The 19450-nt window shown below is 36.9% G+C and overlaps 1 protein-coding gene across 2 annotated transcripts in view; it reads left to right on the top strand.

The window, feature by feature from the left end:
* The first annotated feature begins 2887 nt into the window (after positions 1 to 2887).
* The window catches only part of LOC141599956 (protein ECERIFERUM 26-like), a 30779-nt gene continuing 14216 nt past the window's right edge, over positions 2888 to 19450 (top strand). Inside the window, exons 1-2 of one of the 2 annotated variants that reach the window (XR_012524053.1) lie at positions 3329 to 3439; positions 6540 to 6869. Coding sequence is in view for 1 of the 2 variants with exons in the window: in XM_074420102.1 (XP_074276203.1) it covers positions 2978 to 3439 (462 nt within the window). In the remaining variant the exon portion in view is untranslated. Of the gene's footprint in view, positions 3440 to 6539; positions 6870 to 19450 lie in introns of those variants that run through there. The other variant, XM_074420102.1, reaches the window with a different exon arrangement.

Genomic DNA, 19450 nt, shown 5'->3' with positions numbered 1-19450 from the left:
GCCTGCTTGAGGCGCGGGTCAGCCTACGGTTATATGCCGTATTCTGACCATTTAGAAAAACGTTATAAAACGTGTTGAGAAAGGGGTATTTGAACCCGATTTGGTTTGAAGGGGTCGTTTAGATCGCATTTGTTGATTTGAAGAACTAGACTCGAATAATCATCATTATTTTGATAATATTCGGTGTCGGGTTCGACTTGGCAAGCTTGACGTGAATAGTTTTGAAAATAATTATGAACTAATTGTTTTAAGTTCATTTGAATATAATTAGTCGATACTCATCATCGTACCCGGGTTAAAATCCGGCATGGTATGTAGAACCAAGGATGACTTTGTGTTGGGGACTAATATGTTTGTTTTGAAAATGTAAAGAAATGATGAAAGGCTTTAAAATACCTCCCAAAAATAAACTAAAAGGCTTTAAAATACCTTTTAAATGTTATTAACCAAATATTATCACCGAAACACGAATTTAACCGTCATGGTATGAGGAACCAAGGGTGAAAAATGTTTTATGGTTAAAACAAATATAATGAAATAAAAAGGGTTTGAAAGTATTTGAAATGGTAAAAACCGATTACAAATATAGAAATTAATTAAAGGGGAAAGACGAGAACAAACACGGTTGATCTCTGACATGGACACCCCATTTAGGCGCGGGCAAGCCGGCGAACCAAGGGGCTTCTGTCTCAGGCCAAAAATCAATTTTGGCTCGTTTATCCCATGTTTTGGTTCATGTTATGCACGTTTTAGCATGTTATAGTCATGAAGCAAATGAAAACATGATAAAAAGAGGATTTTTACACCCTCATACTTACATGTTTGGTTATGGCGAGTGACCGACGTAAGTGTAACAACTTGTTTGGTCGGAAAAAACTCGGTTTAAAACCGTTTTGGTAAGTAAAAGAGTGTTTTAAGATTAGTACACGGTGTAGTGGTCGAAGTGGTCGGTCAAGTGATTTAATGCACGATGACGTTACCAAACAATGTGTAAGGCTTGTATTTACGATCGGTAGGTCGTAAATACGCGTCGGATTATGACTTAAGAAGTCGAGTTAAGAATTTTAAGGGAGAAAAGAGGGGGTGGACACTCGCGTAAGTCTCAAATGGGGGGCATTTGAGGGGTATTTATAGGGAAATGAGTGGTTGTGTGAGTGTTGAGCGACGTGGCCACTTGGGCAGCTCAAAGAGGCGCGAGCCACGTCGCGGGTCTTCGAGGTGTGTTGTGTCTTTCACACAAATGCAATCATGATTTGTCATATCCTAGGTTTTGTAGTCATATGTTTGGTACTTGACCAAACATAAATCCGGGAAAACTTAAGCTAGAAGGTTTTAAATGTTTTGTTTTTGGTGGTTGACTCGGTTTGACTCGTTGTTGGAGTCGGGATTTGAATTTTTGAGTCGGTTTTTGGTCCGGTGTCGGTTTTGACTCTAGTTAGTGTCATTGCGACCCCGTCGTCGTGCATTAAACACTCCAGGTATTTTTGAAATGTTTTATTTTCAAAATCGTTTTAAGTTTTTCGACGTAAAGTTGTACACAAACCGTCGATCAAACGCCGCGATTCCAAAACATGTTATAGTCCGAGAATCATCGGGTGTGTGTTGGAGTCTCAGCAGATACTGGGTATCTACAACAATGCGACGAAAATAACTTATGTAACTCCTCTTCTTCTCAAATAGATTTTTAGAATGTTAAAAAAAGATTAAAAAAAGTGACGGTCATCATTTTATATTAATCTCGCATCATTAACAAAACCCGTAAAACTCACTTACTCGATCGAGTAAGTGACTTACTCGATCGAGTCCCCAACTTACTCGAACGAGTACCCTACAGGCAGTCTACTGTTTTGCGTCAAAAACTACTTACTCGACAGAGTAAGCCCCACTCGATAGAGTACCCAAAGACACATAAACCGTAGTATTACATGGATGCGCATGAGTGGGGACAAAATGTGCTATAAAGGACCCGTGTTGATCTGTGGGCCATGTACACAGCCTGATGAGCTATCATAAGTAACCGCTCCCGACCCGGTTTGGGCCGGGGTGTTACAAGAAGGAGTATAGATCGACTTACAATAAAGTGGAAGAACAAAAGAGGCAAGAATCTTCTCTAGAGAATTAGGGTTTTGAGAGGATATGAAGATGGGGGTTTTTAGAGAGATATTTAGGATTGTAGAGAGTGGTGAATAGTAGTTAGGAATGGATTTTGGGTGGGGAAATCTGAAGGGATAAGGCATGAAAGTGACATGCCACCAACTCAACTTCCCGTATAAGCTATACTCGACCGGCACTCGGTCAAGTGGGGCTCCACTCGATCGAGTGGACGGTCACTCGGTCGAGTGAATTGTCTACACGGTCTCTACTCGGTCTTTATAAATACGAGGTATTACAGGATCAGCCCATGCTGATGGCCAGCTCAAGTTATAGTTAGGTAATTTATGTAAATTGCAAGCAGGTTCAAAAATTGTACAACAACTGAAGTTGCTTAAAAAGAAATTTCCTAATAACTGAAAATGGCAAATATGACCATTATATCTTGATACAAAGCGTCTCATTATAGACGGGGGATATCCGTCTATAGCTATAGACGGGCCAAATATCCACCCACTTTAAGCAAAACGGGCCAAATATCACCACCTTAACGCCAAATGTCACCAGTACCATTTCCATGTGATAAACTACCTGTTGTAGCTTAGGATATGGCACTGGTGACATTTGGCGTGGTGGTGACATTTGGCCCGTTTTACTTAAAAGTGGGTGGATATTTGGTCCGTTTATAACTATAGACGGATATGCGCCGTCTATAATGAGAATTTGTGATCTTGATAATAAGGTACAGTGTAGGCAACAGAAGATATGCGTGGTCCGTATTTATCTATCTATTCATGCATCTTAGCATAAATAATTGAACCCTCTCCAGAAAACTAAGGGTAGTAATCAAAGCAATATCTTGCAAAAATAATAACCCAAAAAAACAATGGTTTCAGTTTCAGGCACTAAAAATGAAAAAGATGGAAATGAAACCTTAGTATTTGGTCACAAATTATCATCCGTAGGTCCGGGAAATGTATCAGGAAATAATATGGTTTATGAGCCTAACAACATAGACTTAGCCATGAAAGTTCATTACCTTAAGTTAATCTATTTCATTGATAATGAAGCTACTCAAGGAATAACCCTAAGAAAAATCAAAGAGTGTGTGTTTTCATTGTTTAATTACTACTATGAATCTTGCGGACGGTTTCGCAGATCCGAAAATGGGAGGCCTTACATAAAATGTAATGACTGTGGAGCTAGGTTTTTGGAGGCCAAAACTGAGAAAACCATACAAGAATGGCTACAAATGGCCGAGAAGGATGTTTCGGTTCAAAGGCTCCTTTTTCCTGACCACCATGTTCTTGGCCCCGAACTCACTTACTCTCCCCCTGTTTTCCTCCAGGTATGTAACTCATCTTCTTCGATTACTGTTTAATTATTACGTTGTGATTTGTGAGGGATGGAATTCAGTGACGAAGCCAAGATATATTATTACGACTTACGAGGAGAGTTAGTATGAACTGTTACTGCAATGAGGTCGAGTGGAAAAATAATACTCCCTCCGTTTCAACAAATCATTTATATTTGATTAAAATACTTTTCACGACTTTTATAAATGATTGGTGGAGTACATTATTTTTAGGGTTTTTTTATCAAAAACTATCTTATATTTAGGGTATTTGTAAAAAAACTACCTTATATTATTTTTCTTGTTTTAGACTACCTTTGTTTTCTCATTTTTTGGTCAAAAACTACCTACGCTAAAAATATGGCGAGATTTGGTCGATTTAGTGACATTAACATATCTCACATGACTTTCTTAACATCAAACAACAATGAGCAACTGCGTCCAAACCAAAATTTAACTTCAGATAAGCAAAATTAATAAATTTCACATTTCAATAATAACTACAAACATCTACTAAAGTTTAGCGTAAGTACTTTATGACTTCCCAAAATCGGGCCTTAGTAAGATTAAAACATAAAAGAGTCATGTGAGATATGTTAAAGCTGGAAAATAGACCAAATATGTCTAGATTCTTAGCGTAGGTAGTTATTGACCAAAAATAAAGAAAACAAAGTTAGTTGAAAGCAAAAAAAAATAATATAAGGTAGTCTTTTTACAAATACACCTAAATATAAGGTAGTTTTTGACAAAAAAAACCCTTATTTTTAATATTTAGTTATGTCTTAAATTGTACAATTTGTTTTTAGAAGGTATTATTTTTGAGACGGATCGATATATAACTAAATTTAAGAAAAAAAAAAGTTTCCTTAATCAGATGAATGTTTTTCTTTTGGGACAGAAATAAACGAATGAATATTGGGTATATTAGTTGAAACTCGAAATTCAAAAGCCATTGTGGATCTTAAATAAGAAAGTTATATAGATAATCTCATTTAATTTACCACTGGTTTAACATAACATGTTAACAACAATATACTCCTAGACAACTAAGTTAACGGCATGTGGAAACTCCAATTAAATACGCAATAATTAGGTAGAGTACTAGCACGACTGAGCGTTGCGACGACATATTCTGTTTTGGTTTGCGATAACATTGGCGAGCACCCGCTTCCCCGACACACCCCTTGATGTAACCGAATTATTACCTTTAAGTTTTTAATTTACGATTTTCTGGACAAAAAACAAAAAAACTATCAGAGAACAGTACTAATACCGAGTAAGTCATTGAATTTTGCTCAAATTTAGAACTGCAAATTTTTGTAGATTGTATTTTATTGTTACATTGTTTCGACTGTTTATGAACTTTCCGATTTAATAAAATGAAATACAATAGAATTACTATCACACCACATACAAGTCAACCATGCCCAATTCAACTAATTACTAATATAATGAGGACTGATATTGTTAGAAATGTATAAGATTAAAGAGAATATAATTGCTAGTATTATTTCCGAAATGAACGATGTACAAAAGCTATAAATCTAAAGCTATTTATAATGTACAGGAAGCAAAGAATAAGGCAAATAATATCTTCCTAACAGCTCTATTTCTAAACTAGGCAAATAGAGAAATTTGCCATAGTTGGTGAGATACACTAGCCGTTGGCTAGCATAGAGAGGAAGCTGCGTATTACCCCCCCTCAAGTGGGAGCGTGGATACTGGAGACGCCCAACTTGGACAAGAGATCAGTAAACGGTATTCGCCCAAGTGCCTTAGTAAAGATGTCTGCTAGCTGAGTTTTAGTGTGGACGTAGCTTGGTTTGATTGTACCCTTTAGAATTTCATCACGAATGAAATGGCAATCAACCTCGATGTGTTTCGTGCGTTCATGGAAGACCGGATTGCGGGCTATGTGAAGAGCGGATTGGCTATCACATAAGAGGTTGATTGGTTGGTCGTGTTTAATCGTGAGAAAGGAAAGGAGCCCTTTGAGCCATTTAAGTTCAGCCACAGAGTAAGCAATGGCACGATATTCGGCTTCTGCGGAGGACTTTGAAACGGTCGTTTGCTTCTTAGTTTTCCATGATATAGGGGCCTGACCGAGGAAAATAATGTATGCGGAGAGAGACCGGCGGCTTAGTGGACAGCTGGCGTAATCGGCATCATAATAGGCATGGAGTGTCAAATCATTACCAGTTTTAAAGAGAAGACCTTGTCCGGGCTGGTTTTTCAAATATTTGACGACTTGAAGGGCGGCATTCCAATGATCAAGGCGCGGACTTTGCATGAATTGTGCCAAAATATGAACCGAGTATATGAGTTCGGGACGGGTTATGGTGAGGTAAACCAAGCGGCCGACTAATCTTCGGTATGGTTGGGGGTCGGTGATGAGTTCGGAGGTGGAGAGGCTTAATTGGTGGTTTGGTTCCATGGGAATAGATGCTGGTTTGGATCCAAGTAATCCGGATTCATCAAGGATGTCCAAGGCATACTTTCGTTGAGACACAAAAAGACCAGTTTTACTTCGTGCAATCTCTAATCCCAGAAAATATTTTAGTGGCCCAAGATGTAATACTCCGTATTTATGAGTCTTGGGGTACTCTATCGAGTAGGCCTTACTCTGTCGAGTAAGGGAGTTTTGCGAAATAAAATAGTTTCTGACCTGTTGGGTACTCGATCGAGTAACTAGGGTACTCGATCGAGTAAGGGGGCACTCGATCGAGTACCTTAGCTACTCGATCGAGTAGCCGGTTTTCGGGGGCTGTTTTGTCGGGTTTTGTTAATAATGCGATTAAAGTATAAAACACTTCCGTCATTGTTTCCAAATCACTTTTCCAAAACCTAAATTTCTGTTTAAGAGAGAAAGCAAACAAGTTCATCTTCTTAATCGCATTCTTAGCAATTCCCGGAGTTCAGACGGTCAGTTCTTGTCGTTGGTGATACCATTGAGTTCCTTGCGTCGAGGGTAAGATCTATGTACCCTTTTTATTGTCTTTCCTTTGATTTGGTTAAACCCTAATTTTGGGATTGGGGGTTTTTATGATTTGTTAAGGTTAGATTGTGATTATGTGATTATGTGATTATGTGATAGGAGAAGGATTTGTAAAGGAGAGGTTTTGAGACAGCTGCTAGATCGTCTGATGATTGTGTTGCTTTCCAGGTAGGATTTCCTACTCAGTATTAGTCCCATAATGGGATATTGGTGATGTGCTGTATTTGGTTGTTTGATATAATGATTGTACTGTGTTTGTGGTTGTGAGTGCTGTTGATGGTTCTCGAGATGCGTTCTCGGCTGAGTGGGGTCACTTGCGGGAGTGACTTCACGCCCTAGTTTCGCCCTTCGTTGAACCCGCCACGGAAGGGGATGTGCACATTAATGGACAGGGTTATCGCTCGGTATGATGAGCGGGGCTTAGGTGGGAACGGCCGGTCCCCCATCGGGCGGGCTGGTCCAAAGTGGACGGTCGATATTGAGATGATGGGAATTGGTTGGTGGTGTGTGTGTGTGTGACAAATTGTCTCTTTATCTTATTGTTGATGTATATTGAGTTGTGTGATTAGTACTTGACCCGTTTAAATGTTTTAAAAACTGTTGTGATCCATTCGGGGTGGTGAGCGATTGCTTAGCGGTATTTCTTGGATACGCGTGGGATCTAGTCAGGGATGGAGTCATCACATATCAGAGTCTTTAGTCTTCCGCTGTGTTTGTTAGGACAGTTCCTTTCAGTTGGTTTATAGTTTGAGAACAGTTGTATTTTGCTTACAGTTGGTTTTGTAATGTAATCACTTAAACTTATTTAATTAAGTATGTTTCTTCATTGTCTTATGATTATCATGCCTCGGGTAACCGAGATGGTGGCATCCTTATACCTGAGTGGTCCTGGTAAGGCACTTGGAGTATGGAGGTGTTACACAAGATCTTTCATATGAAAACATGTACGTAGGTAATCTTTGACCTTGGTGATATCGTTGGAGTTGTTGCCACAAATAACTAAGTCATCGACATATACGAGCACATGAATTTCAGAATCGGGTGTGGTGATGGAGAAGAGGGAATGGTCATATGGGCAATGTGTGAATCCATAAACACTGAGAGCGGAAGCAAGTTTAGCGTACCAGCATCGAGGAGCCTGTCGAAGACCATATAATGATTTGTGGAGACGACAGACTTTACCATTGGTGTTGCCTATAAAACCGGGAGGTGGTTTCATGTAAACCTCCTCATCGATATCACCATGCAGGAAGGCGTTGTGAACATCCATTTGGTGAAGTTCCCATCCTTTGGCTGTAGCAATAGCTAAAAGAGTTCGGACCGTGACCATTTTTACCGTGGGAGCAAATGTCTCATTGAAATCGACACCCTCGACTTGGCGATCACCCATTACGACGAGGCGAGCTTTATATCGTTCAATTGAGCCATCGGCATTGTACTTGATTTTATAGACCCATTTTGAGCCAATAGCTTTCTTGTCGGGGGGAAGACCCTCGAGAGTCCATGTATGGTTGCGCTCGAGTGCTTCGACTTCGAGTTTCATAGCGTCCCGCCATTGTTGTACCTGCATTGCTTCACGAAAGGTTATAGGCTCGTGGTTGCTAGTCACGGCCGCTAAAAAACATTTATGTTTAACGGAAAATTTATCATAAGAAATAAAATGAGAAAGAGGATACCGCGTTCCTTGGGATGACGAATCGGTGACGAGTAGGTGAGTGGACGGACGGCGAGGGGGTTGGACGTAACCTTTGAGTCGGGAGTTAGGGAACTTCTCACGGTGACCTTTCCCCATGTCACCGGAAGGAGTAGTTGCGGTATGGGTGGTGGGGTCGATGGTGTCACTGGTACCCGTGAGTTCGGTTGTGGGTATGGGGTCAGTTTCGGTGCTGGGCTCGGTGGTGGATGTGTGATCGATGGTCTCGCTAGTGTTGTTGGTCGAGGGAGTGTTGATGGGAGTGGGGTCGGGTGCTTCGGTAGTTGAAGTTGGGGTTGGTGTAGTTGTAGGTGTCATTATAGGAATAATGTCGATAAGTGGGGTATCGGGAATAGAATCGGAAGAGGGGTCGATGTGTCGTATGTTTTGGTAAGGAAAAGAGGTTTCGATAAAGACAACGTCACGAGATGAAAAAATTGTGTTGTTGTCAAGGTCATAAACTCGCCATCCCTTTTTTCCAAAAGGGTACCCTAAGAAGACACACTTGGTGCTACGAGGGGCAAACTTATCTTTGGTTCGGTTGATATTTCGTGCATAACAAAGACACCTAAAGACGCGTAAATGGTTCATTGGTGGTGGTTTATTATATAGGACTTCATAAGGGCTTTTACCTTTAAGTTTGGCGCTTGGGGTTCTATTAATAAGATAGACAGCGGTAAGGATGCATTCGCCCCAAAAAGAAATAGGCAAAGAAGCTTGAAATAAAAGAGCACACGCCACATTAAGAATGTGACGGTGTTTTCATTCAACCCTCCCATTTTGTTGAGGAGTATCAACTTGAGAGGTTTGGAATTGAATACCATTTTCAAAGAAAAAATCGTTTAAGTTTGTAAATTCGGTTCCGTTGTCACTTCTTAAAATTTTTATTTTTATATTAAATTGGCGTTCCACCATGGAGAAAAAATGTAAAAGAGTTTGTCGGGTATCACTTTTGCGTTTCAATAAATAGACCCAAGTGGATCGTGAAAAATCGTCTACGATGGTTAAAAAATAATTAGAACCACAAGATGCATCAATAGAATATGGTCCCCACAAATCACAGTGGATTAAATCAAAAATATTGTCCGCAGTGTTCGTTCTTAAAGAAAAAACTAATCGAGTTTGTTTGGCCCTTAAACAAATGTCACAAGAGGTGCTATTAAAATGAGTTTTAGCACAATTATTGAAAAAAGGAAGAAAACTTAAAACGGAAGAAGAGGGATGCCTCAACCTCCTATGCCATATCTCATGAGAAATCGGTGTCCCTACGGTATTAAGAAGCACGGTGTCTTGTCGTATGCCAGTCAAGTAGTATAGTCCGTCCACTTGTTCACCCGCTCCAATCGTCATCTTCGAGGAACGGTCCTGAATAAGACACATATTATGCGAAAATTGGATTGTAAGATTGTGATCAAGTAAAAGCTTAGAGACTGAAATTAAATTACAATTCAATTTATCGGCAAAATATACATCACGTAAAACAAGTTTAGAAGAAAAGACAACATCACCTATGTGTGAGGCTACTGTCAAGTCTCCATTTGGGAGACCCACGGACAGCGGCGGCATGGTTCGTAAGTTCGTAAAAAAATCACGGCATCCCGACATGTGATGGGATGCCCCGGTGTCGATAATCCAAGTAAAATGAGAAGAGGAATTACCGTTTAAATGCTCAATCGACGGACCGTGTTTGCGGGCTTGCAATAACTGGTGAATTTCATTGAGTTCGGTCGGAGTCAGGTTATTGAAATCAATCTTGTCAAGTTGTCCCGACGAACACGAGGCAGTGTCACGAAAATGGCCAGCTACCATATGAGCTCGAGGACCCCCCTGGTTGCCGGTTGACCCATGAGAACCCGAGAAACCAGAATTACCTGAGTTTTTCTTGATTTGTTCCCATCGAGCACGGCCTTCAACATCAGGAATGACCGTTCGACTCATATCGGTTTCATTGATCAGAATGCAGTCCCTAGGTCTATCTCCCCACCAGTCGGGAAACTTCCCCGTATACCGATAACACACTTTGTAAAGATGACCATGTCTCAAGCAAGCAATACAATAACGTCTGGGGTGTTCATCCGTACTGTTCGGGTTTGGGGTACTGCTATGGCGGCTGTTATTCTGTCGATGGTTACTGTTGAGGTGAGTAGCAAAGGCCATAGTGTCAGGTCGGTCGATGGGTTTCGGGGCATTAAACACACGCATACTCTCCTCTTGTAATAGCCTATTATATATGAAATTAAGATTGGGCAAGAGAGATATAGCAAGTAATTGAGACCTAGCACTGTCAAACTTTTCATCAAGCCCCATCAGTAATTCCCGTACCCGTTGACGTTCCCTACGCTCATCAAGAATGGAAAGCCAAGTACAGGAGCATGGATTACATGGGCAAGGGGGTAAAGGGTCGGCATCAATAAGATCATCCCAAAGTTTAATTAATCTACCATAATATGTCATGAGTGATTCGTTTGGAGCTTGACGACAAGCCATTAAATCGGCTTGAAGACGATAAATTCGAGCATCATTATTTTGAAAAAAATGAGATCGAATATCAAGCCATACCTGTTTGGCCTCGGGACGGTATGAAATCGACTTACGTAAAGAGGGTTCGATGGAGTTAAACAACCACGCTGTGACCAATGCATTAACCGACTTCCATGATTCCAGAGCATCGCCGACTGCGGTTGGTTTAGAAACAGTACCATCCACATATCCGACTTTGCCTTTCGCCAATAACGCAAGATGAAAATTCCGAGACCATTCATCATAGTTATTCCCATTAAATTGGGTTTGGGTTGTTGGAATATGTGTCCTCCGACAATAATGTGATCACGACTGTTGATCATAATGATCACATGTTTAAGTCTCGTTTTAAAGAATACAATTGGGAAGTAATTTTTACTGTCAACTGGTCAACATATATCGGTAATGATTGGCTGACTAGAGTTTGACATTACTGTCGTGCGACGGTGGTGACCAGTTGATCCCCTAGGTCATACCTATAGGGCAACACTCTTAATTGATCATTTAGTTAATCGTATAATGTTACGAGTTAATTAAATTACTTGAAAATTGACGGACGATTTTGGAAGTAGTATTTACGTATTTCATTAAAATGTGATTAAATGAGATACGGTCTGAGTAATTGAATCGTTTCATTACTCGGATGAAATAATTGTTTAAGGTAACAATTGAAATTGAATGAATTATTATAAATACAATCTGTTGTGATTTATAAATGGTAAAATATTTTGGTACAAGTAATTATGAAATTACTAAGTCAATTTTTGTATGTGACGTATTTTTAATAATACGTTGATTTTTAATATGTTAAAACTACACAACAAATTTATGCTACATATGACATGTGACATTTTGACAATTGACAAAAATAATATGGATTTCATATTATCCATTTGGACCGAAAATAAGAGGAGGTTTAAGCTAATTGTGTTTGTTTAAATTAGTGGTAAACATAATGATTGTTTGCTTTAGTAGCCATGCAACCCTATTTTGCATTGTGAAGACAAATGAGTGCATGCATTGGCTCCCCTCCCACTCCCCTTGTCCGGTTTTTTAGAGAAGGAAAAACCACTTGGTTTTTCCTCTCCTTTTACCATATACTTAATATTATTATTGATAATTCATTCATACTTTCACTCATCCAAAAATTAGAATTCTAGAGAGACAAAAGCTCTCTTCTTCTTCTCTCCCAAAACCGAAATATTTAAGTGTTACATAATATTTTGGGTCAATTTTCTATAAGATTAATATTGTACTAGTTCTTATAATATTAATTTTTATTTAAGAGTAAGCCTTGGGTATAAAGCTTAAGGAGAGATCCTACACTTGGATCTTAGTTCTTCCATTAAAGGATATCACAAGAACAAGAGAGAAAGGTGATCTCTCTTGTGCCCTTAAAACCGAAATCACAATGTAAGAACATGATTTCTTCTTTATTTTGCTCATTTGTTTGCATGCATAAAATCCATCTTTAATTTTATGACAAATTAAATTAAAACATATATGAGTATGTAAGTATATAGATCTACTTTTCCTATCAATCGGTATCATGAGCCATGGTTGTTTGCATGCAAATCGGTTAAAAGTTTTTCCGAGTTATAAAGATTAATATATAAAACTTGTAAAATTTGTGTTATTATGATATATCACGAAATTAATTCATGCATGTTAAAATTTCTGGTCCTAAAATGTTTTAGGATATTTTGGTTATATTTACGGATTTTTATTGTTCATATTATACAATAATGACATTTAAATATGATTTTATGAGTAAAAATGTCATTTTCGGTCTAAAATTAGCTATACTTCGAATTTTCCAGTGATTTTAGATATGTTGTCACATATATTATTTTGAGATAACCTGTAAATTTTCATAATTTTTGGAATTGTTATGCTCGAAAAATGGATTTTTCATTATTAAATTCGGATTAAGGTGAAAAATAGGTTAATATGAGATAAATTTCGAATCTGGTCATATAAATTTAGTATGTTGTCACATGAAATTTTACAAGATGTGTGTAAAATAATGGGCTATAATGAAGTCTTTTTGCATGATTTATGGATTTTTGAAGAAAAATAGCATAAATAGTGACATTATTAGTGAAAAATTAATAAAACATAATCTATGACTAAGGAAAAACGTCCAATGTTGCTTTTTATTATCTTTGTCAGATCTAAAATTGAAAAGTTATTGAATATAATTTTTCCATGTTTTTATGATTATTTTATTAAAAACAGATAAACCGCAACAATGTTTTTCCGGAAAATTTTCGAAATTTTTGACCTAAGGTTTTGAATATTATGAGTGTCATGGTATTTTTCCAGAATGTTCATGAGTTTAAATTTCAAATTTTGAATTTATTTGAAATTTTGTGATTTATTTGAAGTTTATAGCTTATTTTTGTAATTTTTAGTCCATTAATGAACAATTTTATAAATATGAGTTAATTATGGTCAAATAATTAGTGAAGACTACATTTTGAGTCCTAAAAGGTTAGGATAATTAATTTATGCATAAATATGAATTTATGTAATTTTTGTGATTGTAAAATGTTGAAATCACGCAAATCCGTAAAAACCGAGTAATAAACGATATTGGCTAATTAAAGGCGATTTAGCATAACATTGAGCATGTTCATACATATTATAATGCTGCATTTTCCTTATGATTGTCATAATTTTAATTTATGTAATTTTGAATTATGTAATTTTACTTAGTATGGCCTTAGATTTTAATTGGTATTTCCCGAAATGTATGGGAATATCGATTCGGTTGTAATTTTATTGTGATCTCGTATCACCGTTTTGTAATTTAATAGATTTATTTTATTTTAGTTACAAATGTATAATAGGAAATTATGTAATTTATTATGTAATTTTATTCATTCCGGAGTTCCCAAAGACGGATTTCTTCAAGAATGGCGATACATATAGACGGTGTTACCTCGAGATGCGTGCCACAACCGAAGTTAAAGGGACCAATGGAGTTGGTTTCCGAATATGTAATAGTTAAATAGTTTTTCTATTTTAGGAAAGGCCATACTAGGATTTATTTATTTTTATGCTTGCATTTTATTTTATGTCGCATGCATCGCTAAATCGCCATAACTAAAACATGCATCTTCTTTCATCGAGTTTATCGACCGTGTCAATTAAAATTATCGTAGTTCGCCACTTTAGTTCACTTAAAACGTGATAGATAATAAATTGACATGACCTCTCGCTAAAACAATCAATTGAGACATAGCCTTACCAAATAGTAGAAACCATGAAAACCTATTTCGCGAGGGAGTGCACTCGGCTACCCCGGGGTACAACCCTTGTTACGTAGGGGAAGTGGGTGATGAATGTTAATCCACCGAGTTCATGTTAATGAGGGGTATTTCGGCACACCGTGCCCTAAGTTGATATGGATTTGGATAATGGACACATTTATTCGAAATTTGGGTTGTACTCAACGAACGTATTCACGACGATTTCCGGATGTGTTTCGGGCTAGAGATGAATATTAATGTAAATATCATCGACCAAGAGTTCTAAGAGTAGAATCGATTAAAAGGTTAATCCACCGAGTTATGTTAATAAAGGGTATTTCGGCACACCGTGCCCTAAGTTGATATGAATTTGGGTCTTGGAATCATTTATCTAGTTGGGTAGAGGTCACTAGAAAAATGCATAAAACTTGTTTAAATCATACATTTTTACGAGTATTATTATTAAAACGACATTTGTTTTACTCCTTATATTTTCTTTTGTAGACCACTTCTTTTTCCTCATAACAAATGGCAACACCAACTCCAAACGCCACACCTCTCGCTAGTTCATCATGGCTCCGATCCTTTATGGATCGATGTATACTTGAAAAGAATGGGTCAAATTTCTCCGATTGGGATGCCCAACTCAAATTGGCCGCCCAAGGTGACGACAAGCTTCGTTACCTTACCGAGGCCTCTCCACCCGAACCTACTACTAGGTCGACCGCCGCCACTAGGGAAGCATATGAGGCTTACCAAAAGGAGTCCGCCGCAATGAAAAATGTCTTGATATTTGCGATGGAGGCGGACCTCCAAAGGAGAGCCTTAAAATGGGCAATGCTAAGGAGATTTACTCCAAGCTTGTGACAATGTTTTCACAAACTCCGCGGATCGTCCAATATGAGGCGGCCGCGGCATTCTTTGATCTCGACTTCAAAGAGGGCCAAAAGGTTAGCCCTCATGTGCTCAAACTTATGGAGCTTGTCGAGACCTTGAAGATTCAAAAAGTTGAAATCCCCAAAGAACTCATTGTAGATAGGATTCTACACTCCTTGTCTAAAGTGAAAGCATATGTTCAATTCCGGGTGAATTTTAACATACAAGACAAGGATGTGTCTCTTGAAGAATTGCACAAGTTACTTGTGCAAGCCGAGAGGGACATGGGGTTAAATGTGAACCCACCGAAGGATGTGCTTAACATAAGCACTAAGAGTAAGGGGAAATTCAAGAAGAATGGGAGGAAGGGCAAGAAGCAAGCTCCCACATTCACCAAAGCTAAGACTTGTGAAGCTAGCACTTCAAAATTCAAGAAGGGTCCTCTTGATAAATGCCATTATTGTAATGGTATGGGACATTGGAAAAGAAATTGTTCCAAATACCTTGGTGATATTAAGGCTGGAAAGATTACTCCAGTAGGTAAATGACTATCCTTCTTTTATGTTTCTAATTCAACTACGGTATTAGGATGCAAAGTTGTGATAATGTATCTCCCTTTTTATTGTAAATAGGGCCTCCACCAAGCAAAGACAAGGGAAAGGAAAAGCAAGCATGAGAAACCATCGAGAAGCTAGGGATAGCTTTTATGGAGCTTTGCTTTTCATTGTCTTATTTTAAATTATGTTTTGGATTTTAGAACCTTAAGTTTCCGTGTTCGACATGGAAAGGTATTTTGGATAATGGGTTGTATTTTGGATAATGGTGACTTGGTTTGCAACCCAAGTCACCCGTTTTATCATTTTATCCTTTTGTTCTAAAATTCATCTTTAAATGCTTGCTCTTAGAAACATAAGATTATTCGCTTAAAGTGATCTAATAGACAACTATAATGACGAGTTTCATTATATGTCCACATGCTTAAGGCTTGTGTATGATCATTTATAAAGTGGTGTTGAGTCTATGAACTCTCTTAAAGGAATGTCAATCACCAAGTACACATATGATATCTATAACTATTAGTCAATCTATGAGAAAGTTCTCCTTATAACTTTAACATCATTATTTGTGTCTCATATGCTATCTTTGAATCTATAGTGTATTTATTCTAATGATAGAGTGGGAGAAAAATGAGGACACAATAACACACAAGGCAAGATAAAATTGTGTACTTGTGTAAATGAAGATCTACGCAAGAGAGAATGATTTGAATGAAGGTATATCTATTTACATAGTATACCGAATAGATGAGATCTATGGTCTCAAGTTAGTTCTATATGACTAAAGAGACCAAGTGAAGTAATCATAAGAGTATATTCTCAAGATAACTACACGAGGAGACCAAAAGAAAGTTTTGGAAGAAAAATGACTAATGTAAAGTCTTAACAAGTTTTTGACTAAGTTTATGAAAATTTTGACCAATAGTTTAAACCTTGATATTTACTTAAGAGCCAAAATGAATCAAAGTTACATACTAGTTATGATCGAGTTGCAAAGATTGATATACCGATATCTTCAATGGCCAAGTTTTAACCACGCCAATGTCATTGCTTAATCTCATTATGAAATGGTTAAACCTCCTTCCAAAAGGGATATTTCGAAGGACGTGTTCTAGATATTATTTATATTTAAATAATGACATCGCTACACATTATTATGATATGTGAGAGTTAGAGATTAAAATCTTTTTCATAAGGTTAAGATAAGACCACTTCAAAATAGGTATTTTGAAAGGATACGATAGGAACATATATGGTTTTATCTTAATAACTTGGCAATGCAATTTATATTTCAATTCTTGAAAAGTTTCGATTGAGAAGTCAATTTCGAAATGTGTGGAATTGAGTGGGAGTTAGGAAATTATCATGTGAAGACATGGAATTTAGTGGGAGCTATCATCCTTTGAATGTTTACAACTCATCACTCATTGAAGAATGACGAGCTAATACCTTCTTTCATAAAGAAGCATTTGAGTTTTCAATTCTGAATGAAAATGGACTATGATGAATCCAATTACATCAAGGGATGTTGGATAAGTATTGAGAGATACACATCGTATCAACATACACATATGTTATTTATATAGATGAAAATGGAATTGCCATTAGCAGTCATGGTCGTTGATTGAACCTATGAATGGTTGATCTCATGATTATTAGTAACTAATGTTTCCGCCATTAGAATAATCATTCACATGTCCAATGATGAATCATATGCATAAGAGCATGATGATTCATTGGTAAGCCACAATAGAAACGTCATGAATTCTCAAGTAGAATCCGATGAAAGATTTCGGTGTTTGTCAGAATGCTTTTATATGTGTCAAGAAGTTGCGCATATTAATGAAAATCCGAGCACATGTAAGGATTTATGAGAATCCTAAATCTTTCAAGCCTAGAAAGAGAAATAAGAAGTTTTGGAAAGATATTTAGTTGAATAAGAAGTTGCTCAAAACTAATCTTTCCTAACTATGCTAGGACTTGTGAGAAGTGCTAGGCTAATCATCTTGTCAAATTGTTGCAAGACCCTACAAAACGTATACCTAGTACATTGTGTGTGGATGGAGTGCTTGATCAGTACAAGTTATATCATTCACCACAAATTCGTTCGTTATGTGATAATCGATAAGAAAGTTCTTTCAAGATAAAGAACCAAAACCGAGGTCGGGAACCTTGATGTGTACTTGGTAAGGTTCATGCTATGAGAGAGAACATGAATGTAAAGGAAAATGCAAGTGTAAGAGGTTTGAACACATGGACACATGGCATGTTAAACTTCTATTGCAATCAATAAGTGTTTACACTTATGATATACATCACAAGGTTGTAATATGATATTGACTACCCGAGTGTGATGTCGACATTTGTCGTTTGAGTTATTATTAACTCACCTTGTACATTGTTATATCCAAACGGGTTGTGGAGACAATTGAACCCCGTTAAAGTGAACACGGATTAACATTGTACTAGTATTGGTGCCCGGCTTCGCCCGGGCTACCTCTACTTACCATTAAATTTGTTTTCATTAAATAAAATTACTTAAAGTTGTATAACCGATAAATTTATCATTAATATATTTTTCTATGACATATCCTAAAATTACGATGAAATAAATTTTGAGACAAATTCATTACTCCCGCTATTAATATTTTACTCTTATTAATGAAACAATAGTAATAATATTTCACGTAACACTACAAAAAAAGTCAATAGCGACGGACGGATCCGTCGCAAAATGGCCATATCCGTCGCTAAAAGGGATTTGCGACGGATTTTCCGTCCCAAATGCTCCGTCGTAAATTTTCGTCGCAAAATGCGATCTTGCGACGGAAAATGCGTCGCAAAAAACTTGCTACGGAATTTGCAACAGAATTTCCGTCGCAAAAAAATTTTGACGATTTTTTTTTTGCATCCGTCGCTTTTGATTGTTTTTCTTGTAGTGTACTTGTCCGCAATCATTCTTACTTTCACTACTCCCGCCGTAATTATTGTTACTGTCACTACTGCCGCATTAATATTGATAATTTCACTACTCCTGCCGTAATTATTGTTACTTCCACTATTGTCGCATTAATATTGATTATTTCACTACTCTCGTTGTTGTTTCTACCACTTTCACTAATCTCGCTGATAATATTGTTACTTTTACTATTCAAATGAATGATTACTATCATATAATTAACTATATCCGATGTTACTACAATTCTTTTGTTTACTGATTTTTTTCGAAATTACTTTTACTACTTATACTTAAGCATGCAATTTAAGAGGATTATATATTTTATATACATATATTACATATATGCATTAAATCAAATCGAAAAAATTATACAATATTATATATTATAGAATCTAACTTGAATTATTTATAACGTACTTATATTATATTTTTGTATGTTAAATAATACTATCTCTATACATCTAATAAACTATAAAGTTTAATAAAACTGCATAGATTTTAAATTTAATATATAATTTTATGAAGATAATAATTAATATCATAAGTGTACATTTTGTATCAATTAATTATTTTATTTTAAGGAAATTGACCATCTTCTAGTCTTCTATAAATATTTAGGAAAATTACCAAACATCTTTTTTTTAGTCTTCTTAAAATTAACCATCTTAATCAATTATTTTATTTTAAGGAAATTGACCATGTTTTAGTCTCTTACAAATGTTTAGGAAAATTACCAAGCTTCTATATAATTTAATTTTAACCCAAACTATATAATATTTGCATTGAGATCCCTTAATCAGGTCCATCACACGGTGCTAGTAATTTAAAACTATATAGTATAATTAATTTATATAACTTTCTTTAATTACATTGAAGTCCTTTGGTTTCTGGAATTAATATATAGTATTGATTTGCCCATAGTTACTTACATGAGGTGACGTCTCGAAGTGACTAGAGTGTGATGCGATTGATGGCAAGTTCAAGTGCCATAGAGTCATGTGAGATGACTAGTCGATCACATAGGCAGACTGTTAGGAATTTTTTGTCGGGCCTAATGACCGCTTATAGAGTTCTGGCAAATTTATATAGCCTGGTCGTGGCGAGAGCTACTATAGTATTCAAATGAGTCGATTCTTTTGACTAAAGACTAT

Source organism: Silene latifolia, chromosome 9 (genome assembly GCF_048544455.1).
Source record: "Silene latifolia isolate original U9 population chromosome 9, ASM4854445v1, whole genome shotgun sequence".
Classification (NCBI taxonomy): domain Eukaryota; kingdom Viridiplantae; phylum Streptophyta; class Magnoliopsida; order Caryophyllales; family Caryophyllaceae; genus Silene; species Silene latifolia.
This window is presented reverse-complemented; position numbering and strand designations above follow the sequence as displayed.